Raw genomic sequence first — 23,820 nt, 5'->3', positions numbered from 1 at the left:
GGGTCACGTGGCCAGCATGACAAGCTGCATCTGGTGAGCCAGCGCAGCACACGGAACGCCGTTTACCTTCCCGCTAGTAAGCAGTCCCTATTTATCTACTTGCACCCAGGGGTGCTTTCGAACTGCTAGGTTGGCAGGCGCTGGGACCAAGCGACAGGAGCGCACCCCGCCGCGGGGATTCGAACCGCCGACCTTTCGATCAGCAAGTCCTAGGCGCTGAGGCTTTTACCCACAGCGCCACCTGCGTCCCTAATGTGTTGCCTACAGCTGCTCAATGAATCTAGAAGAGTTTACAACTCAAGTCTCTTAGCTACTTTGTTACACTGCTGTTTATCATAATAAATTTGTTAGTTGTTAAACTGCCATAAGACACTTCTTTGTTTTAGCTCTCTGAGATAATACAATTTAGATCCTTGCCTCGCTATAGCAGGTTTCCGGTTGTTGTTGCTGGGTAGTGTCAAAGCTCTGTGTACAATGGAGGAATAAAGCCCATTGAGTATAGTGGGACTTTCTTCTGCGCAAAACTGCAGAAAGTGGTGGAAACTCAAAAGTGAGGGGGCAGTTGAATGCCACACAGGAAAATCTCCACAGCTGGGATGCAGCTATAGAAAAGGCCCTCTTGCATGTGCCAACGAACATAGCATCACCCTTCCTCATGATACAGAGAAGGGCATCTCCATTTTGTGTATGGGAGAAGGAATTCCTTTAGGTTTCCTGGACTCCAAGCCATTTGGGGTTTATAAAGGTAATCTCCAGAAGTTTAATTGCACCTGGAAATGTATTGCTAACTAGAGCAGTTGTCCTTAAGTGACCACAATATTTTCCCGCATTCATGAGCATCCCAAGCCACACTGTGGACCAGTTAAAGCTTCCAGAGGTTCTCTTCATAGGTAGCCTCATGTAGTACATTGCAGTAGTACAGTCGTTATGTAGCCAAGACGTGTTACTGTGGCTAGATACAGAAATGATAATAGTTGGTTCACCAGCCTAAACTGGGCAAACGTCCTCTGGCCACAGCTACTTCCTTGGTATTCAGAAGGTGGTTGGGCCCACCATAGTCCCAGACTATGCACCTTTATTTTTCAAGATGTCTGCTACTTTCTTTAGAAAAGGCTGAACACTGCACACCCTGCTTTTCACCAGGATTATGTAAAGCTGCATTAACTCTTCATTACTAACTAGTTAACATAGCATGAAAACAGCACGGAAACTACGGTACCTTGCCAAAATGATTAGTCCTGTTCCTTTCTTGCGACAAATCTCACAAAGGTCCTTGACACAGAAGTGATCTTGCTCTAGTTAGTAGGCATAAAAAAATATTTTGCAGTGTTGTGCTGGAGCACCCCAGAGGCATGCCTGTGTGTGTGTGTTGTGTAGTGTTGAATCTTGCACTATTAATTGGAATGCTTTTAGCACTCTTTTTAGAGCTGGATGTGTCTGAACTCTCTTGGACTTAGGAGGAGGAATTTTAAATTCACTACTAAAAGCAGACTATAGGATTGGTGTGAACTCAGCTATCGTAATAGGGGAAGTTCTTGATGTTCAGCACCAGGGTTATTAACTGGAAATTGTGTACAAAGCAATGTGACTTGTTTTGTCCCTGTCTGCAGAGTGGGCTGTGCATTGAAATAGCACAATGCCATTTTCTTTACTACCGAAGATGGTTTTACATTGCAAATGTGCATTGTCCATTGGTGTTGTATGTGTTTTATCAAGTGAACCTGCATTGCAGGGCTAGAGCTATCGTAATGGAATGGAGTCTCTGTATGAATCCCTAATTGTCTAGGCTTTGTGAAATGTTTCTTAGGACTTCTCCTGAATCTCTCATTATACATTCTCTTTTCCTTCTCAATCATGCATCTTCTCTAATTTTGTGCTCCAGTTTTATTTTCTTCAAGATGGAGCTTACCTTTTAATATGCAATCCACCAGGAATGCCTCCTCCTCAACATTGTTTAAATGAGCGGGACTTGGGGAATGGCACACAAATATATTGTCTTGTCTCTTGCTTGGGTCCGCAACACCTTTTGGTATGGCTGTGGCATGAACACTGAACAGGTAACACCTAGGCACAATTTCCACCTCACACTTTTACTCTACCTATGCAGGCAGAGTAACAGGAGACTATCTGGCATGTATGTGGAGTTGTGTGTGTGTGAGAGAGAACTAAATTTTGTTGCCTTTAGTTCTTAGTGGATGCAAAGGAAAGAAACTGTTTCCTTGCCTAGCGACCAAAAATCCTTTTTGTATTTGCTTGAGTAATGATTCCCCAACATAGTGATTGTCAGCTGCTTTATTAAAAAAGGGTGGTGGAGGAGAGAGACTCTCTGTAAGTCTCTTCCAGGATAAGGAATCAAGCTGAAGAAGGATCAGCTGGTGGCAACAACCTTGATTTGAAGTGCATGAGAATCAGGGAGAAGGAATAGAAGAGGGTCTAAAAAATGGTTTAGAGCATTAGAGACTAACCTTTCGGTCCAGTGTGTTGCAACTTATCAGAGGTATGAGAGAGACCAACTGGAGTAGCAAGTGAAGCCCATCTGCAATGCAGGTATAGTTGTAGGCTGCATAGCTGAGAAGCAGACAGCAGTGTTGGAGAAGCAAGCACAGGCCTCATTCTCTGCCTTAGCCAGCCCTGGGGGACCTCCTACTCTACTGCAGTCAAGCCAGAAACTTCTACTTTCAATCTGTCACTGGAAAAAGTGCTGCAGCAGCAGTGGAGAACCCCAGGCTGCTACCTTCCAGACTTCCTTTAGGATTCTGCCCAGGCCACACCTCTCACCAGCTTGAGTGTTTTTGCCGGACTGGAATGTGTCATCGAACTCGGATAATGCCTCTTGCTTACTTGTGTGGAGGATACAGAGTGGGGTGTTAGTGTGTGTGCAGAAACTAGAGTACTGTACAAAGGTTTAATTTATGTTCATTGCTGTGCCTACTTTTGCCTCTGGCCCCACTCCCCCCTGACATATGACCCCCAGAACGGAATGTGGCCCTTAGGTTGAAAAAAGTTCCTATTCTGGAACAAGAGCCCTTTATAAATGGATACATAATCAACGGGAATGAGCTGTGCACACACACATATGCACATACCTTGTATACTGGCAAGAGTTGCATTGACCAACTAGAGGAAAATGAATGGCCCAGCATTCCATTTAATTGACCCATCCAGCCATGTGCAGTTGCTGGATAGCCCAACAGGGGAGAGCGGTGTTGCCCTCAGGCACTGTTTGATATTTCTGACCACCGTTAGAACAGGATGTTGGCCTAATCTGTAGGCCCTTATGTTCTTAAGTTTCACCAAGTGATAAACTGTAGACTGGTTATTTTCCTGTTAGAAGTTGGCTATTTCTCTGTTCTGTTTGCCAAATGTTATAGTTTCATTTTAATGGAGGTTGTTGTTTCAGAGCACAGATATTGGCCTAATGCAGCAGGAACTATTGACAGATCTTCAATCTTGATTTTGATGAGTTTTGCTCTACCTGGCTTTTGGACAACTATTTGATTCAGAGAACTTAGTTTACTACCTTCTGCCAGATCCACCTCTTTGGGGTCTCAGTTGTTGCTTTTTCCTCAGCCAGATGTGATGATTCTGGCATCATTCCGCTCATGACTGTGCTATTGCTTTCCATACTGAGCAACCACATTAAGAGTCTGACTGCAGTCCCTTGAATGCAGTAAAATTCTATCCATGTAAAGGCTATAACTTCTGTGCACCAATGGTCTGGAAAATATTGAATCCTGTCATTTGGGAAGAAAGCCCCCTATTTCTTGGCTGGTCCAGGGCTAAATAGCTATTGAAAAACAAGAGCACTTAAGTATCTCGCCCCCACCCCTGCCCCTGCTGTTGTCTTCATTCAAAATTCACCATAATCAGACATAGCCTTCTATTGTTGGACCCTGCCTCCTGAATTCACTCCCCACAGATTGCAAAATTCAAGGGACATAAGGGAGGCTTCAGCTGAGGCAGCACTTTCCCATTTTGCTTCAATGAAACAGGATGTCCTTACCTCAGTATTTAGCAATGTGTTTTTAAAATTCTTTCCTAGCATCCATTACTGTATGCTTGTACTTTTTTTTTTGCCAAGGTTTTAAGGTGTAGCTTGAATTCTAGCTTTTATGAATGAGACTAGTTTTAGCTGTTTTTAAGATGAACTGAGAGCTGAAATTTTCACATACAAAACTGCTTAACCATTTTAACCTAGGAAAACTGAGCTTTCTATTTGTTTTTAAACATACCATTTTAAAATCAAATCTGACTCTCTCACTAGCTAGATTTATATTGTGTGGAACTATGTACAGTATATCAGAGTTTTCTTTTTACCCTTTCAAGCTTCCCTGCTAGGGTAGTGCTGAAAGCTAGTTTTCTATAGGCTTCCTACACCTGTAGTTTAGTTCCTGACTCATAATTTGGTGCTGTGGAACAGAGATGTATAAAGAGGCTCCAGTTACGGGGATGTTTATTATATTGTTTTTAAGGCTTTTATTAAAACCTTCACTTTTAGAAAATGTAAAGAATGCCAAGGCTTTGATTCAAATGCAGTTTTATCTGGAGATTTGTGGGACAAGCTTTCCTTGGTACAAATACCAGCCTTTGTAGGTACACTGCTGACATTTTGCACTAGAGTTCCCATCAGTCTTGGCCAGCATAACTCTGCTGGCTAGGGCTGATGGGAGTTGTAGTCCAAAGATTAGGACGGCATCAGTTTGGGGATGGCTGGTCGAGGCTAACCCAGGTTCTGAATCATATTTTGTGATCCAGTGCTGTCAGCTAGCCTTACCAATGCTTTTTGCACAGTTCAGTTTAAAAGTACTATTTTTAAATAAAAGTACTATTTTATTTTAAAATAAACGTAACAGTACCTTTTTATATTTCTAATAATTTCCAGTGAGGTTGGTTTGAGAGATGCCTGATCCTCACTCCAATTTTCTCCACTTACTGCCCTTCCCACCCCACTCTTGCTGTTTGGATAGAAGAAAGGCCAGATGTGGGTTAAATCTAGCAATATTCTCAGGATCATTCCAGCATTTTTACAGATTTGCATGTGTGTTTTATACTGATTTATGGTTGCTTCCCTGTGTGCCGTTCAAAAGCGAGAGCAGGGAAATGCATCATCGGAAGCAGCCCATGGAGTGTGCTTTGCTTTACATACTTATTGGCTTCATTGTCGTCGCAGAAGTTTGCTGGTGCTCTTGGTGTCGTCTTACTGACGATGTAGTTAATGAAAAAGAGAAGTGAACCGGATCAAAGTGGAGCGTGTGCTGTTCCTTCTGTCAGTACCAGACACACTGCTGCACCTTCTGGAACCGGCAGTGGCAGCCTTAACTGGGTGGGAGGGCAACTGCTTCGGTCACTGTCTGCCAGCAGAGGTTTTTCTGTCAGCGGTGCACAGTCATTCTCTGCCAAAGAGGAAGCAGCTTGCAAGGAGATGCTGAGGCGACATCCTGTACTGCATTGCAGGGCATGAAATTGCCTTTTCTCTGTGACCTGGCGCTCTCCCTGGCTTCCATGGCCACCGCCTGCGCTATTTATTGGATTATTGAAGTCTGATGGCCATTTACGTTAGCAAAGAGCCCAGGGCCTGGCGATAGGGGAGGTTCACATGGTCTCCATTGCCTGGAGCCAGCCTGATTATTTGCATTTTTTGGCATTTGCATGAATTCTGGGATTAGCTTTTCTTCTTCAGGAGCAAAGCCTTGTAAGGATGGGTAGGCCATATTTTGGGGAAAGGCATATACACGCTCTGCGCCTTGGGTTCCAGGGTGCACACTGCACACTTCCCTGTAGGGAACAAGCATATTCTAGACCCTTCTAGACCCCAGCCACTGAAGCCTGTTCTTACCTACATAGCTCTATCCTGGATTCTGCTTCTTGGTCACCCTTAAGTGTCATGGCATGAGGGGAAGTGGCTTTATTTGTATCGGGGTGGGAGACCTTAGACCCAGAAGCCAAAGGCAGCCCTCCTGGCCTCTTTTACTGGGCACTGGGGCTTTGCTCAGGCCACACACCCCTCCCTAGGCTACAGTCCTCTGATCAGCCCTGTTCCATACACTCCTCAAATGCTTTTTATTTTATTTTATTTTTGCATTCTGGAAGTGTAATAATGACTTTTGATTGCCTGGATGGAGAGATGGAAGTGTGCATAGAAACCTCTAACTGGAGATAGCCTACTGTGCAAAGGGAATAATCATATATGTGCCTACTTTCCTGTAGGGTCCTGCCCAGCAGAGGCATGTGACACCCAGAAATTTGCCCATGAGGGAATTGCAGCCCTTAGGCTAAGAAAGATTTCCACCCCATCTTATACTGATACCTATTATCAGTTTGTCTGAACCATCAAGTATTGCTTCTGTTTCTACCCTAATAGTGAAATGTTGCCTTAAACAGAGTGGAGGATGGGCTGACTCAGATGCTTTGGGAATTCCACAAAAGGTTAGATTGGACAGATCAACAAACTTCACATAAGAAGAGAAATAAACTACCACAGGCAGATCAATGCAAACAGAAGTGAAAAGTAAGACTATGGAGTGGGGTTGGCACAGTAAAAAATCAAGCTTTATAAATTCTGGCTTTTAAAGCACTTAACAGATTGCAGCCTGTTTTGGCATAACTTATTCCTCCCTGAGAGTTCTTTGAAATGACTCCTACGCGGGAATACATGTGAAAAGTGTTACTGTCGGATGGGAGCCCCTTGTGGGTTTTCTGGAAGATAACTGTGATTAGGATATCAGATTCCTGCCAGCTGCTGCTGGTAAGTCTTTCCTCTGAAATCTGCAAGGGTTTCAGCTACAATACTGAGCAGGCTTCTATAGGAGGTCTGGAACTTCAGGAGCAGGGCCCAAAGCACAGCCCTTCTCTACAGCAATATTTTCTAGATTTCTAGCTTTTCCCTGGACCTCAAGCTTGAAATATATAGAAGAAAGTGCAAAGCACCCACTTGGGATCAAAGCTTTAATTGAATGATCAGATCCCACTCCTGTAATTTGTTTTAAGACTAGCTCATTTGAAAGACCACATGGTATTTCTATTTATCTGTTAGTTTTTATCTGAGTTTGTTTCTATTTTATTTGTTAAACTTGCTGTACACAGCTTAGAGACAATTGTCACTAAGCAGAATATAAATTGTCAACAAACGTATAAATTTCAGAGACTTGAAGTTGAGGAGCTTTCAAGGAAAGGGGAGTAGCACTGATGCTTCAGGGCCTTTTGGTCATAATAATGCAAATAACTTATATAACACTTAATTCAAGAAACTCTAACTTCATGTTTAGCTGACTCATCCTTATAACAGCCCTGTAAGATAGGCATGTATTAAGATAATAAAAATCATAATCAATATCCCCATAATATATCTGGAGTAGGGCTTGTCTGAGGCCACTTTGTGAGCCAGTGATCAGAGCTTAAATTTAGAAGCAGAGACTGCTTGGCTCACAGCTCATAGTTATCTTTGTGGTCTGTGGCAGTCAGCCTGTGTCACTTTTATGGCAATGGCCATTGCTTCCAGGTCTTTCAGGTGACATAGCTGTGCAACTAAGCCTCTGTGGTAGAGCAGTGTTGGTTCCTGGCTCTCCCTTTCTTGCTTTAGCACAGGCCTGGCGACCCAAATGAGGCCTTTATCTGGCCCTTTGAAAAGCCCACAAGCAGTACAGGAGGGTTCTAGTGTTCTCCTGCTGTTGTTCCCATGCTACTCTTCTTCCAGGTCTGGAAGTAGAATACAGCCATCATGACATTGATAGCCTTATCAGCCATCATTTTTTCTAGTTCCTCTTAAAGTTACCTAAGATGATAAGTGAAGGCTTTAATAAGCTTACATTCAGATTTCATTTTTACATGGAAAAAAACAAATCATGACAGGTTTGGTAAGAAAGACTTACCTATGCTACCCCTGTTCTGTACATTTCTTGTAGTATGGATGCTAAGCTATCCTTGCAGTTAACCCTTTGTTGGAGTTGAGTAACAATGCCTTTTGTGCGATGAGCTTACCATACCACCTCTCCAGTGATAGATAGAAATTTCTATAAGCCACCAGCCATTACAAGCCCATAAAATGCTGAATCAAATTAAAAATTATACAATTTAAAACTCTGAGACCATCACTGAGACCTTTCTTTTAATGACAGTCACTAGAAATTTTACAGTCTTTACCTCTTTATGCTCAAGTGATATGTAGGCGATGGACTGGCAAATATTTTGCTTTTATCCATAATACTGACCACAGCAAGCTTCAGTCTATTATTTTTTCACACGGGTTAATTGGAGGCTGACATTGTTGTCAGTAGCCTTTTCAGGTTGTCATGATTGTACATTCCATTCTTTCTGAGGTGCCTTTTCATACCCATTTCCCTCAGATCAGTCCACGCAGTGAGCAGCCTCCCAAATGGATGGGGAAGGGTTTGGGGAGCTCCTGCAGCAGGCAGAGCAGCTTGCAGCAGAAACAGAGGGCATCGCTGAGCTTCCTCATGTCGAACGCAACCTCCAAGAGATCCAGCAAGCAGGAGAGCGCCTGCGCTCCCGGACACTGACCCGCACTTCCCAGGAGACTGCAGATGTCAAGGCGTAAGTTCCTGGTTTGCTTGAAGCTTTTGGTCTTGTTGGTAAGATGCTTATAGCAGCAGACCTAACTAGGGAGTAAACCCCAATAAACCCCTTGGGACTGAATTCTGAGCGATATGCTTAGGGTTGCACTGTAGTTCATTAGTTTTATATTCTCTGTGGAATGTGTTATGATGTATTTTTAAATTGCTTTTATGTAATTTTATTGTGGGCTGTCCTAGACACCATTTGGGGAGGAAGGGTGGATTATTATCTGTACCCATTCCAACCTGGGTTCAGGAATGAATCTTCCTTGATTACCCTGGTGGATGGACCTCTATTGAGAGGAGAGATTGTGAACCTGTTTCTCTTAGTAAATCCTATTGACAGTGGTATCCTCCTGGACTGTGTCTACAAGAGATGGGTATCAGGGGCACAGTTTCACAGTGGGTCCAGTTTTTTCTCTAGGGGCAAAATGTAGCACTGGATTATTGCTTCTCAGCCCTTTGCTTTTGATCTACTGGTGCTGCAGAGCACTATATTGTCTCTGATGCCATTTAACACTTACATGAAGTTGTTGGGAGTGGTCATTAGTGTTGGGAGTCTGAGGTGAGATGCCCATGTAGTGGAAGTTGCCCCCAGTTCCAGTCACCACACAGAGGCAGTTTAAGGTCCAAACTAGCTTACTTCTGTGGAAAATAAAGCTTCAGTGATGCAGTTTTGGATGTTGATAAATACATACAGCTTGTAGGCTTTGCAGATACACATACAAATACAAAGCTGCTCCAGCAATTCAATACATGGAGTGATTTGTGTCCTTGAAGGAAATGAATCTCTTCCCCAGGAGTTTTTGAGCAAAGTCTCATCAGTACACCAATGATACCCAACTCTGTTTCTTTGTAACATCTGAACTGGGAGTGGCTGAAAAGGCCTTGAACCAGTGTCTGGATGCAGTGGTGGGCTGGGTGAAGACTAATAAACTGAGTCTGAATCCTGGGAAGATGGAGGCTCTGTGAGTGTGTCTGGAAGTCAGTAAGTTGTCTGCCCTGGATGGCGTTGCTACTCTCCCTGAAGGATCAAGTGCATAATTTTGGAGTCCTGGATCCCGCTCTGTCACTGTGAAAGTATTTGTAGTCTCATCCCCCTGCCTTTTCATGTCTCTTATAGATCAGTTCTCCTTGGGTCCAGAGGTCTTGACATCTCCCACATCTCCCAGCGGTTGGAGAGTCTTAGTGCTGTAACAACATTTGAGCCTCTAGAGCCTGTAAAGGACACAGATATACAGGTAAGGGTCTTTGTGTAATGAAGTGTGAACAGTATCAGAATCAGCAGTGAACAGTAATGGGCTACTGCCAGCTTTTGGGGGAAGCAAGTGTTTGAGCTGCACTGATTGCAACACTTTTAAGTACTAGGATAGTTTCCCCACATTTTCCTATCAACAGGGATATGTTCTATGAAGTTAATTGTGAATTTCCCACAGTTCTTTTCTTACCTCCCCTCCTTCACTGATGACAAATTCTACCTTCAATATCTACATGTTTCAAATATTCATGCTTTAAATATTAGGATTAAAAGTTTTAGTATGAGACAGTCAGGTTGGAAAAATGATTCTGCACATAGATTGCTTAAACCTCCCTGAAGTTGCTGTGATTTCATCAGCATGAACTATGTGCTGCATTCAAGACCCATCTTTGCAAAAAGCCACCAATTCCAGAAGGCAGAATTCTGTGTTTGCCTCCCTTGTTGCATCTGTTTTCTCTTTAGGGAAAGAGCTGTAGCTCAGTGGTAGAGCTCATGTTTTGTGCGTGTAAGGTCTCAGGTTCAGCCCCCAGATTCCCCAGGTAAGGCTGGGGAGCGGGGAGACTCTTATCTGAATCTCTGGTGAGCAGCTTCAAGTGATTGTAGATAATACTGATGCACAATCTATTTTCAGTACAGAATTTGAGTTTTCTAGTACTGAATTTGAAGTGTAAGTACAATCTGTCCTCTTTTCAACATTATTCCTTTCTTTACTGAATCAGCTGCCTCTTCATCTCCCCACCCCATTGTGTTGTAGTGGGTGGCACTGGCAGATTCATTAGGATTCCAGACTTTCAAATAAAGGCAGACAGAACTTCAGCTACTACATCCTTGTAAACTTCTGTTTTCCTTTCAATCAAGGCTTTAGCCGGAATGGATGTCTATAAAATTTGTGCTTTGAATGGCTCAGTAGTATTATTTGGCCCAAGGTCTTAGCCCATCAGCCTCCCTGCCCTCTTCTGTTAATCAATTGAGTGTCTTGCTGATCTGAACTTGTTTCTTAAACCATATTTTTTTTACTGTTGATTGGGGAGAGGCATGCCAAATTGCATCTTGGTTAATTATGTGAATTATTTAGCAGTAATAAACTTAGATGACTGATACAAAAAGAGGGTAGTTTCGGAAATGGCTCCCATTAGAGTAATTGATGAGGAATCTTGTAGTAGATTCCTGTCACTTGAGAGTGGGGTGAGTTTTTTCTTAGGTGGATGAGTCTTTGTATTTTGGAGGGACTTCATTTTCAGATCCATTTTGAAGGCAGACAGTGTAGCACTGAAGGTATGCATGCCTTCATAGGTTACTCTTGAGCTCATGGGGTGCAGCATCCAGTGAACCACTGGGGTTCCTTTGGACCCTCCCAATATGGTTAAAAAAACCAGGAGAGTCCTTAAGGGAGAACACAGGGCTTCCTTCCTGTTGCACTGCTCTGAGGAAAGGCAGGATTCAGGCTGTGCTAGAATAACACAAAGTTTTGGTGTTGCTTCAGCAACAAACAACCTGAGCCTGAGCCCTTATTACTAAAATGAGAATACTAAATCCATTTGAAGGCCCTAACCAATCAGATACTGAAGGTTATGTCATGATTGTGTAGATCACGGAGGAGGAGCTGACCAAGAATGTAGTAGGTTTTGATCAAAATAGGATTTTCATTCCATGATTGGAGTGGGATCCCATCAATCAGGAAGGCACATCAGCTTGCTTAGTGTTGATCTGTAACTGCTTAACCTTTACCCTTTGTTAGGGAATAAATTTCCTTACAAATAAAATTGTTTTCTGGTCTTGTTTAAATTGCTGACCTACCCCAACAATCTTAAATCTGAGCAGTAGCTAGAGGACCACTTGCAGTCAGATGTTGTAATTAAATTAGGACCAGGCCTTCAGAGAAATTCCATACCCCTAAATTTATTCTTCCACCATGACAGAAAATGGTTGGATGTTGGGTTTGTTGAAAGGCATGTCATCATAAGGTGAGGAAGAAACCTAATTGCCTTTTCACATGATAAAGAGTGATTGACTCTTTCCACCAGTTGAAGAATTGGGAGAAAGCTGCAGCTGGTCCTACCTCCCAGTGAATGTAAGTCACAGTGATCTTGGTCTTACATCCTCCTTTGTCTTCCTCTGGTTGTGGGTACAGGAGGAGGTTAGAAGCTTTAATTTTCATTTTCGATTAACCACAGGTAGTTGTGATGGTTCAAACTGGATAGACTATGGTTAAACTTAGCTATGGTTTGTTGAAGCACATCAACTTCAAACCGTGCTTAACGAGATTTTCTCATTTCAGCAAATCATAGTCAAAATTAACTACAGTTTGGGGGGTCATATGACAGCAGTTAATTGAAAATGAAAGCAGAAGCATGTGGTTGTGGCAGAGGAAGAAAAGGAAATGCATAAGTCCAAGACTGGCTATGGCTCCACCTCATCACACTAAACCCTAGTTATAACATTATATTCTAACATAGCCTAAGGGATGGGCGTGTGCAAACTCATGCCTTTTGCCTTCGCACATTATGCTTTAACTGTACTTTTAAAACATCTAAGATGCATAAAGGTAAAGGTAAAGGTACCCCTGCCCGTACGGGCCAGTCTTGACAGACTCTGGGGTTGTGCGCCCATCTCACTCAAGAGGCCAGGGGCCAGCGCTGTCCGGAGACACTTCCGGGTCACGTGGCCAGCGTGACATCGCTGCTCTGGCGAGCCAGAGCCGCACACGGAAACGCCGTTTACCTTCCCGCTGGTAAGCGGTCCCTATTTATCTACTTGCACCCGGAGGTGCTTTCGAACTGCTAGGTTGGCAGGCGCTGGGACCGAGCAACGGGAGCGCACCCCGCCGCAGGGATTCGAACCGCCGACCTTTCGATCGGCAAGTCCTAGGCGCTGAGGCTTTAACCCACAGCGCCACCTGCGTCCCTCTAAGATGCATACCTCAGAACTAGTGTGGGAAAAGCAGCCCAAAGTGCAGAACAAAGAGGTCCTGTTCTCAAGCATCTGTTTTTTCTCATGCAATATTTCATTTGATTTTGTATTGACATCACTGCTACATTTCAGGTATTAGTCTGTGCTCAGTGCAATTCCCAGTTAATCTGCCTGGAATTAAGGATGACACATCCCATAAATGTGAAATGCATTTGTAATAATAGGCACAGTGATGTTTACTGGGGCTCCTTTAGTGTTACAGTGAATCTGCAATCTCTTCAGCTTTTAAATCTTTGGCTTCAGAATTGCCAGTAAGATGACAGGCTTAATGGCATTATGCAAAATCTGTTATACTGAGCTGTACGCTTTGGGTTATTTCCCTGTGGTTAAATCTGCAAGGAATCCATTCTACTTTTTAGCTGTTCAAAAAGTACCTTTTTAAAAAATCATATCAAGTATAGGTAACTTACTTTACTTATGCAGTCACAGCTTTTCACAGGTGCGTGGGGAAGGAAGGAAGGAACCAACTCTCCATTTATTTGTTGCTCCTCCCCTCCCAGACCTGTGCAAAAAATGTGATTGTGAGATTAGCCGACATTGGGAAGGAAGCACAGGACTCTTGAACCCTTGTGCCTCCTTCCCAAAGCTTAGCAAGTACTTAGGCTTTGAGAATGTGACAGGGGCATTGCCAGAGCCCTCATGCTGCCTTTCTGAAGCCAGATTCACAGCCTTGTCACCTTGTGATAGGTGCTTGTGCCTGATATCCTCTTGCTGGTAACAATGGATGCTTTGCCACTGTCCCCAACAGTCTAGTGGTTCTACTTCTGAATGCCAGGACAGTCCATAACAGAACCATGCTGATCCACGATTCTGTTGTGGATGAGGAGGTTGGCTTAGTGCATTACTGAGACCTGGGTGTGGGAGGTGGGTGGGCTAACTTTGACTCCACTATGGTTGCCCATGTATTCAAGCTTGCATCTGGTGTTGGGCCAAAGAGACTGGCTAGGGATGCTGTAGTTGTTACTGCCCACCCTACTGCTAATCAGCCTCCCTGACTGTGCTGGCTAAGGTTGAATTGGGTGTGATGTTAGAAGAAACAATAACTGTGTTTTAGGGTGACTTCAGCATCCACAGTTGGGATGCCTCAGATCTAGCTCAGGACTTCATGGCAACCATTGGGCTATTTCAAATGATCATCAGTCCAATGCAAACAGCAGGACATACTCTTGGTTTAGTCTTTGCTCTATGTGGGGAGGGTGGTGGTCTGGAAATATAGGGGTTGAGGTTTGGACTTTCAGCAACAATTTTCCCTTGCAAGAATTGACAGTGCATCCTAAAAAATGTGGTCCACCCGAATATTGCTCTTTTGCTTAAAACACAGCAACACTGTTTGCTTAGTTTGCTTATTGTCTTACTGAATCATTTAAGGGATAAATTAAATTTTCACCTCTTGAATGTTCAGACAGATTCATTCAAAGCCAGATTTGTTCGGTTATGGTCCAAACTGGTGTGTGTGTTAATGCATTAGCCAGATCTTATTTAAATGCCACTCTTATTTGGTCCCAGGGTTAGCAGACATGCCAGTTGATTGAGTTAGGGCATCAAAGAGTGCTGCTGTATATACAGTAAAGAAATATTAAAACAAAAGAAACTGCAGGAGTGTGTGTAAAACTACCTATTGTGTAAAGATAGCATGTGCATTTGTTTTGCATTTGTTGCTGCGCTACTTTTGTCTCTGGCCCCACCCGCAACGGGCATGTGCCCCACTTAAGAAGAATACCCAGAAGGTAATGCTGCCCTTGGGCTGAAAAAGACTCCACAGCCCTGCATTAGAGTTACCAGTGGTCTAATAAAATCAGAAGAAAGTGGGCCGATGGCAGGTGTGTCCCATGCTGTCTCTCGTTGCCTCATATATCTGCAATCCTTATTGGCTGAGCAACAGGGGTGAGCTGAGTGAAAGTGTTCCTTCTTTGTGAAGACTCTGCCCACCCCAATACTGTTGAAATGCAGCCAGGCTTTAGTGGTCTCTGAAGTGCTGGATTGTGCCTGGATTCCATGCCTGTCCAAAATGTAGGCTCTAGTGCACTAATGCACTTCGTGAATATTTCATTTGGTATTCTTGGTTCAGAATGTAGCCTGTTGTTTCTGAAAGCTGTTGGAGAAGTGTACTGGGTCTTGTTGTGCCGAAACCTCTGCAAAGAATAAGAACTTTCCATTTGGTGGCAATCAGAATATGCTGGACAGTAGTTTGTTTGTTTGTTTGCTTGCTTGCATGCATGCTTGTGTTCTGCTCTATGTCACCAGAAACAAATGGATAAATCTTAAGAGCTGAAACCTCATACCTTCAATGCTGACTGAAGAGTCTGCTCCAGAGTATCAGCACCAGAAGGAATACTACATGAGTGCCGGTTGCGTTTGTTTCTAATTTATAAGTTCTAAGCTGAAGATGTTCAACATTCTGCAGCAACAGCTCTTTAGAGTCCATCATATGCTGTAAAATAATCATGAGATTACTACTTACTAGACCTCAGTGGGTTAAAGAATGCTCTGTCAGAGCAAATGCTTTATCATTTCAGAAACAGATGAGACATCTCTTTTCCTAATTCCTTTTACGAAATGTTGCATGGCTGTATTCATTTTGATTTGGGTAGAAAATGGTTTATGAAGTTGGCATGTTTTTGTAAAAAAATATTTTTTTTAAAGGTAAATGCCCCTGACAGTTAAGTCCAGTCACAGACGACTCTGGGGTTGTGGCGCTTATCTCGCTTTACAGGCCGAGGGAGCCAACATTTGTCCGCAGACAGTTTTTCTGGGTCATATGGCCAGCATGACTTAAGTCGCTTCTGGTGCAACAGAACACCAAAACCAGAGCAGCACAAGGAAACACCGTTTACCTTCCTGCCAAAGCGGTACCTTTTTACCTATTTGGCGTGCTTTCGAACTGCTAGGTTGGCAGGAGCTGGGACCGAGCAACAGGAGCTCACTCCGTCACGGGGATTTGAACCACCAACCTTCTGATCAGCAAGCCTAAGAGGCTCAGTGGTTTCTACCACTGCACCACCCTCATCCCTTGTAAAATGTAGATAAAGCTAAATACATTGTGGCCAAGTTTGGATATAACATGACATGATGGTTAGTTTGTAACAGAAGCAAGAGCATCCAGTCTCCTCCTTTTGGCTAAGCTCCAAACTATGCCACTGTGCCCATTGTACACATAAATGAGTAATTACTCCCCATTGCCCTACTTTACTTCCCTTGATCTAGACACTAGACTTCTGTTGATGCAACCTAGAGTAGCATTCACTTTTTTGCTGCTTCATCACACTATTGACTCATGCTGAGCTTGAGGGTCTACTAAGACCCCTAAACCATTTCCACTTGTACTACTGGCAAGCTAAATGTCCCCATTATATTTGTGCAGCTGGTTCTTCCTACCTAAACGCAGAGCATTACATTTGTCCCTATTAAAATTCATTTTGTTAGTTTGGGCTCGGTTCTCCAATCTGTTAAGGTCATAGTGAATCCCAATTCTGTATTATGCAGCATTAGCTACCCCTCCCAGTTTCATGTCACCTGCAAATTTGATGTGCATCCCCTCAATACCTTTATCCAAGTGGTTTATAAAGATGCTGAAGAACAACAGGCCCAGGACAGAACCCTGTGGCACCCCCTTATCACTTTTCCCCAGGATAACGAGGAATTGTTAGTGAACACTCTTTGGGTGTGAGGCATGATGTTGCAACACACAACCACATGTCTTGTGCAAGCAGCATCCCATCTGGGCTTGCAGTTTGCCAGACACCATAACAGCTGGGGTGGCAAAATGTTTTTGTACTGCTCCCCTGGAAAAAAGAGAGGTTTTACTAAGAGTAGACCTGTTGAAATTACTAGACATGGTTAAGTTAGGCCTCCTAATTTCAGTGGCTCTACTCTGAGTAGAATGTAGCTGGCTACAACCCACAGCTCCATGTTTTATCTGCAGATTTCCATACTATCTTAATTGGAGGAGGTTGTAGGACTGATGAAAGTACCAGATGCTCTCAGGGCTGTGTTTGAACCTCAATCAGCCTTCACTAATAGTTGACGGGCTGATGAGAGTTGTAGTGCAACACATTTAGAGGGCAGCAGAATGGTAAAGGTTGAACTAAATACCTAAGCAGTTTGTCTCTCTCTCTCTTTTTTTGTCTATCTGCTGATCTGCCTTTTTTATTTACAGTTTAAAGTGCTGCATTTTATAAAATTTTATACCTTAGGGTGACCACAGGATATAGGATAAAAAATTACTCTGCAGTACTAAAATACTGCATAGGCCAGGAAGGTAAATCTGTTCTGATAGCTGTGATAACAAATTGGGTTTCATTCCTACCTTAAGATTTCAGCTGTTGTGCTTACAGCTGAGGTTAGGCTTTTACTGGAGAGTGAGTTTCAAAGGGTGTATCACATATTTACGGTAATATTGAAGCATTGATTGTTGACTTATTTGTAGGCATTAATACAGAACTATTTCCTTACTTGGTGCCTTGGAACGTCCATTAAGCTTTTGGCTTTGGGCCAGGATAGGTTGCAGTTCTGCAGTTTATAATGCACGTTGGCCATCTGTCCTTAGAGTACTAATGTGAGTTTAATTTTAAAAGCACATGAAGCCTGCAGTTTCTTTTGTTTTAATATTTATTATCTTGCCAATACTAGGAAGGATGGCTCTTTAACGCACATTACTCAGGTTTGTCTTATTTAAAAAAGCATAGCATAGAAAAGACATGAACGTCATTATGTTTTGTGTATTGTATTGTACTGTCATTTCAGTCTGGTCACATCACATCTTGGGATTACCTTTAGAAGTAGCATTGTTCATTTGGGTGCGGTAAATATGTAAACAAATAAATGATATATATTTTTTGTAAGAAGCCTGAATTCTTCAGCTTCTTGAATTGGTGGTGGTTTGGGTATTATTGGTGATGATATGATCGGAAACAGCACTTTGATTTCTTCTCTGAAATAAATATGGAAGTATTTTGCCTTATAGTGGTTAAAAAAAATGTTCCCTTGCTTTCTGTGTGGAGCATCACTCTGTATTTTTGCAGATGTTTTCAGCCAGCAGGTCCAGATCAGAGTTCATCCATGGTGCCTAGTGACAACCCCATAGAACACAATATAGGCAAGACTTGCTGGCTCAAGTGGGAGTGATCTTATGTCGGTAATGTTTAAGCTGTCCCTGATGAGGAGGTGCTGGTGATCTTGTGGGCAAAGTGAAATCCAGAACAGCAATATCTTGGCCTATCTTCCCCACTACTCTTGAGTGATGTTGGCATATTTTCAGTATCAACAATCTTTTGCTTTATGATTGGCAGTGGAGGCCCTGTTGGTGGTGACACCACTGTTGTGTGCTGCCTTGCCAGTACTGGGTAATTGAAATACATTGTTTCTGGCATCTTTGACATTATTAGTTAGTTGTGGGGCATTTGGTTTGTTTTTAAATGCTTGTATTGCTTGTATTGCTTTGTTGTCTGCTGTCCCAGTCTCTCTTGGGAGGAAGGGTGGATGAAAAGCAAATAATAAATAATAATAAGCAATGATAATAAAAATAAAAATTAGGTAATCTCTCACAATGTGTAAGCTAGAATGCTCTCATTTTGTTGTTTCAATACGTATACGATATAGAATACTTTGTTACATTGGGTGGTTTAAGGCTGATTTTGTATGAACATTAGAAAATTATATATATTGCAGTCAGTATTTACACTAACAAAAAAGGCATGTAAACACATGGTTTTTCAGCTACTAAGCAGGTGTGATTAATAAGGTCTGCATATTTGAATTGCTCTATTGATCGTATTGTATCATATTATGTGCCCACATACTTCAGCACAGCCAGAAAGAGGGCATTACCATATAGCATTTTAATTTATGCAGTGACAATGACTATTTATAGGCTTAAATAATTACAATGCCAATTTGGGTCACTCTGCTCTACTTCTTTAGTTACTTGCTGCTGCAAGAGATAATAAACTATCTGCAGGAGGGTGAATTAATAGGTGTCTCGGTAGACCTGAAAGGGCAAGAATTTGATTGCATTCTTTAAACCCTTTTTCTAATTAAAAACATTTTCTATTACAGAGGTGGGCATTCTGTCTTAACCCTTGGGCGTAACCCTCTCCCCCTCCCCTTTATTTGAATTGGTGCAGGCCATATCTGTTGTGAATCATAGGTTTCTAAGCAGGTAGTTTTCACATTTTCATCATGGATGTAGTGGTTAGCATGGAAAAAATAAATGCCAACTATGAGTCATACAGTTCCAGGGCCAGGCTTGAGTGATCTAAATCTAGTTTTGGCATGACCGTTCTCCAGCTCAGGATCATTGTCAATGTTATTTCCTGGTTGTTCTGCTGCAATTAATGCCAGGATCCCTGTGTTCATGCCACGTAGGATTTCATAGAGACAAAAGGGTCGGAGCTGGGGTCAGGTAACAGGGAGGAGGAGAATATATCCCAGGGTGCACATGGCATGTACCAGGCCCCAATCCACTGAAATGATTTAGGTTCTGGTGCCATGTGCCATCATTACACTGGAGATCTTGATAGTCAAGTGGTAGAACCTAGACCTGGTGGGGCACCTAGGAGGTCACATGGATGATGCCTAGGTCCCCATCCTCCTCAATTGAAAAAGGAACAGTAGTCACTTAAGCAGTATATTTGTACAAGTACTTAGCACCTAAAGTGTTGCCTTTGCATCTGAGAACAAAAGGTGGTGTGAGATGTTGGTCTAAGCTCTGAGAGTGCTGAAACTCACTTCAGTTAATATTTTGGAAACTATAGATGTAAAATTTCCAGAAATGTTGAAGCCATGAGAAAAAACGGCTGTTTTTTCCTGGGTGGGGTATGGGGAAAACTATTTTACACCATTTACAATGATTTTACACCATTTCTCAATGTACTCACCAGGTGCATTCACATTCTGCTATAGACAGACAAATCTATTGATTTTGTTGTGTCTCGTTTTTTCATTTTACAGTCTTAGGTTCCGTTCACCACCTTTCTGCATCACTTTGTTATTTAAAAAAAAATCTTCATGAAGTTTTGCAACAATGTAGTACATGTTTCTCTTAATGTACCCACCAAGGTATGGATTTTAACAATTCCCCCCAATATGCACCTTTTTGCATGAACAGTGTTTGATTGGAGAATTGTATTGTAAGATTCTTAGAAGGATGCATTTCAAAAGACAGCTGTGTTTTAGTTTATGTATTGTTTTGGGAAGTGTGAATTAAACCAAATTTATCCTCCAGGCCTACATTCTATAATGTAGGGTATAAATTTCAATAATTTGGAGCAGCCCTTTCTTGGGACCATTTGTGGGGTGAAATGGCCCTAAGAGAAAGAGAAATAGCTGGATTTAATTGCTTTCTGCATGGTTAGTGCAGAAGGATTACAATTACTGGTAGCTTGAAGCTTTATTTCCACTGAAGTGAATGCATTGTTGGACTGTATTGAAGAGATTTTTCTCAATCTCTAGTAGTGGATTAAGACCATTAATTACCAAGCTCTTGCTATGAGTCAGTAAAATGGAAAGGTGGGTGCCTGTCCGTTCCGTGGGGGGGGGGGTGTACACACCTACCCACACTCTTAATGACTCCTGCTGCTTTCTTGCTGGCTCTACCTGGCAAGTAATTTGTGGTCAGCACCAAGGCAGTTCTTTCTAACCCCATTTGTCAGGCTCTCCTCTCTGCTTCCCTTTGTTAATCAGGCTGCCAGTGAGATGCGCTTGCAGCTGCCTATAATTATTAGATTTGGTAAAGCTGACTTTTAAAAGCAGAAGGGAGGCGGGGGAAGGATCTGAAAAACGGTTACAAACTTTAACCAGTCCTCTGAATGCAGCTGCTAAGATTTTGTTTTAAAGCCAACAAGATCAAATTAGCTGTCTAAAGGTCAGTGCAGTCATTTAAATTCATATTAAAGTGGAGTAATATTCATTTGTGCTGACTTGTCCTACAATTGGAGGGTGGTGGTATATCCATTCTCTTTTTCTAGGAAGAGAACTCAAGAGACTTTATTAAAGCAGACAGTTGATGTACCTTTTAAGGGGCTTGGAACTAAGAACTGGGACCGTGTGCAAGGCACTTTGTTGCCCATGTGAAAGGGATAGCATAGCTAAACATTGGAGGCATGGGGAGGATTAGGTTGGTTTGGGGTTTAGTATTTTCAACCCAATATATCTAAATGTTTGCTCAAAGCAGTGGTGGGGACCCTGTGGCTCTCTCAATATTGTTGGACTACAACTCCTATCAGCCTTAGCCAGGATGTCCAGTGGGCAGGGAAAAGGGGAGTTGTAATCTAAATATCTGGAGGGCCACAGATGTCCCACCTTAAGTGCAGGTGTTATGGGTTCTTTTTGACATTATTAAAGACCCCAAGATTAGGCTAACAGAAGCCGTTGGTCTGCTGCTTATATGCTTTGGTGATGGGCATCTTGGGAATTTCACATCTCTGGGGATTCTGTTCCTAGACAGGGTGTTGATAATAAAAGTGCTGTTAACTCAAAAGTGGTATATGTGTGTGAATGAGAGGGAGAGGGGGAGCTAAAAAAGCATTGGCTTACCATGGCAAAAGCCTTGTATTCTGTTTGAACAGTCTGACTGAGAGCCATTTTAATGTAGCTTTCATTTGACTTCTACAGGGCAGTGCCTTGTAACATGAGGGATTTCACTTTGGCTTGCCTCTGCTCTTGCAGTTGTCTGGTGGAAAGATGTTGGCCAGGTCAGGGTTCTGAATTAAAAACCCAGAGTTGTGTGTTTGTCTTTGTACATGATTTGCAGAAGGATTAATACGCAGTGCAAAACATAAGACTTGCTGCTTGATCGTACGCACTCCTGTAGCTGTTGCAACACAAGCAGAGACTTCCACTGCAGCATCCTGTGCAAGGAAAGCTGAGCAGATCAGCACTATCCTACCTTGCTTCCTTCTGGAATCAGACAAGCACCACTTTCCCTGTTTCACTTTTTGCCAGCTCTGAGCCTCTGTGGCACAAGGAAATTTCCCTTCCCTCAAATATAAGAAGCAGCAACTTCTTCAGCTGGGAAAGGGGTAGGGGTGGATCTGCCTGCTTGCATGGGAGAAGGAGCCAGAACCCTTGACCCCTGCTGTGCCTCATGTGCAACAGAGCCTGGGATCAAGCCCTTAGTCCTCCTTGGCCCTTTCAAAGCCATCAAAGTTGCCCTTTGTCAAGCCAGCCACCTTAACATTGAGTTGATGTTCTTAAAATGATTCTTGTTTTTCTTTGTCTGTGCAGAGGCTGAAAAGGTTTTGAATATTCACCCCTCTTCTTTATTTGGGAAGAAAACCCCTCCCCATACAAACAGGCCAACAAATTCCTCTTAGACCAAACCTTCAACAACGCAGTCCTTTGGATAATGGACACTTGTTACTCTTTGTTTGATTACATCTCAATTATCACTTGATGGCAAGAGCACAATTAATACCCTAGGTTGATTGTTAAAAAACTCCTAATTAAAACCGATTCTGCTTTTTCCTTGTGTTTGTATAAAAGCCAGCATTCTGTCAGGCTGCTGAATTGAGCGAGCTCTCCATTCAGCCGGGCAAAAGACACCATTAATTGGTGAGTGGGATTTTCATGGCAGAATCAGCACAGCCCGTCTGAGTGCCAATCTTTACTGCCACTTAAAGGAGGAAACTCCTCACCTTCCCTCCCAGACTGTTGCGGGAAGGGTATCACTCTCTGCTGTATAGGACATATCTACACTGCAGTCCACTGCGCCACACGCTTGCAAGGCAGTGGTTTCCAGAACTGTCATCGCCTTTAGACCTGATCATTATCCCTTGTAACTTCTGCCAAATTCAAAGGGAAAATGCTCTATTCTGTTTATGCAGCAGTGGGCTAAGCTTTGCCAGCAAAGTCTGGCTTCAGGCATCAATGCTGGTGGCTGCTTGAGATGGTTTGGTTTGGTTTGGTTTGGTTTGGTTTGGTTTGGTTTGGTTTGGTTTGGTTTGGTTTTTCTGATGCCTGCTAGATTAAGGATTGGAACAACCCTGCAAACCAAGTGCATAAAAATTTCTCTCTCACAACATTATTTTTTATTTTTGTTTTAGTCTGCTTGACCATACATCATTCATTCATTCATTCATTCATTTAAATGTACCACCCTGATTGTATTTACAGTTGCTTGTCCTGAGATGTGTTGTGTTTTACAGTAGCCGTGTTTGTACATAATAATGCTAATCTATAAAGCAAGTTTCGTAAGCCATATTGTAAATATGTTGCAAGCTAGTGTTCATAGCTCAAATATTTTCACTTTGTGGTCCCATTTGCACTAGCAGGTAAAGAAGCATGATGTCTAATCTAGGTTGGGACACCATAAGAAGCTCTTCGTTTTATTATTTATTTATTATTCATTTCATTTCTCTACTACTTTATATTTTTAAGAAAGCAGTTTACAACCTACCCTAAAACATCAAATAAAAACAATCCAAAATAAAACACTGCAGAAGAAAGTAAAATATAAAGTATACATTCAAATCAATATTATCTGAAAAATTTCAAAATAAAACATTGCAAAAGAAGTCAATTCCAGAATGCACATTTAACGCAGCAAAGTTAACAAAAAAAATCTTTATTTCAAAAGAAAACATTACTAAACAAAGTCAAATATAAAATGCGCATTTAAAATATAATTAGCAAGAGAATAAAATATTAAGCATAGAACATACTTACTGCTGTTGCTGCCAGTGGTAATTCATGGCAGGTGGCAGCAGTGGAGGCTCAGTCACCTGAGTCTGCAAACATGGCCTTTGGCACTTTTGTAGCTGGAGTCAGTCAGGGCCTCACCCAGGCTAGGACGGAAAAGGCCTGCAAGAAAGGGAGCAGGTCTTTCAGCACTCACAGCCAGGATATCATGGTTGGAATAGTCACTTGTGTAGTGGGAATGTTTTCACAGCTTATTTTTACTGTTGTTAGCCGCTCTGAGCCCGGCTTTGGCTGGGGAGGGTAATATATATAGAAAGTTGTATAATTGTTATCTCTTAGATGGGAGGGCATTCCACAAGGTGGGCACCACTCCCGAGAAGGCCTTCT

General features: G+C 42.5%; 1 protein-coding gene across 1 annotated transcript in view; it reads left to right on the top strand.

Moving 5' to 3' along the window:
• NUP93 (nucleoporin 93) overlaps nucleotides 1–23,820 on the top strand; it is a 69,291-nt gene that overhangs the window by 1,907 nt on the left and 43,564 nt on the right. The window contains exons 2-3 of the mRNA XM_083751423.1: nucleotides 8,343–8,550; nucleotides 9,694–9,811. Of these exons, the coding sequence (XP_083607549.1) occupies nucleotides 8,372–8,550; nucleotides 9,694–9,811 (297 nt within the window). The 5' untranslated portion in view covers nucleotides 8,343–8,371. The remainder of the gene's footprint in view (nucleotides 1–8,342; nucleotides 8,551–9,693; nucleotides 9,812–23,820) is intronic.

This window comes from Podarcis gaigeae (genome assembly GCF_964106915.1).
Source record: "Podarcis gaigeae genome assembly, chromosome: 8".
NCBI lineage: Eukaryota > Metazoa > Chordata > Lepidosauria > Squamata > Lacertidae > Podarcis > Podarcis gaigeae.
The sequence above is the reverse complement of the archived record's forward strand: the minus strand, read 5'-3'. Positions and strand labels throughout refer to the sequence as shown.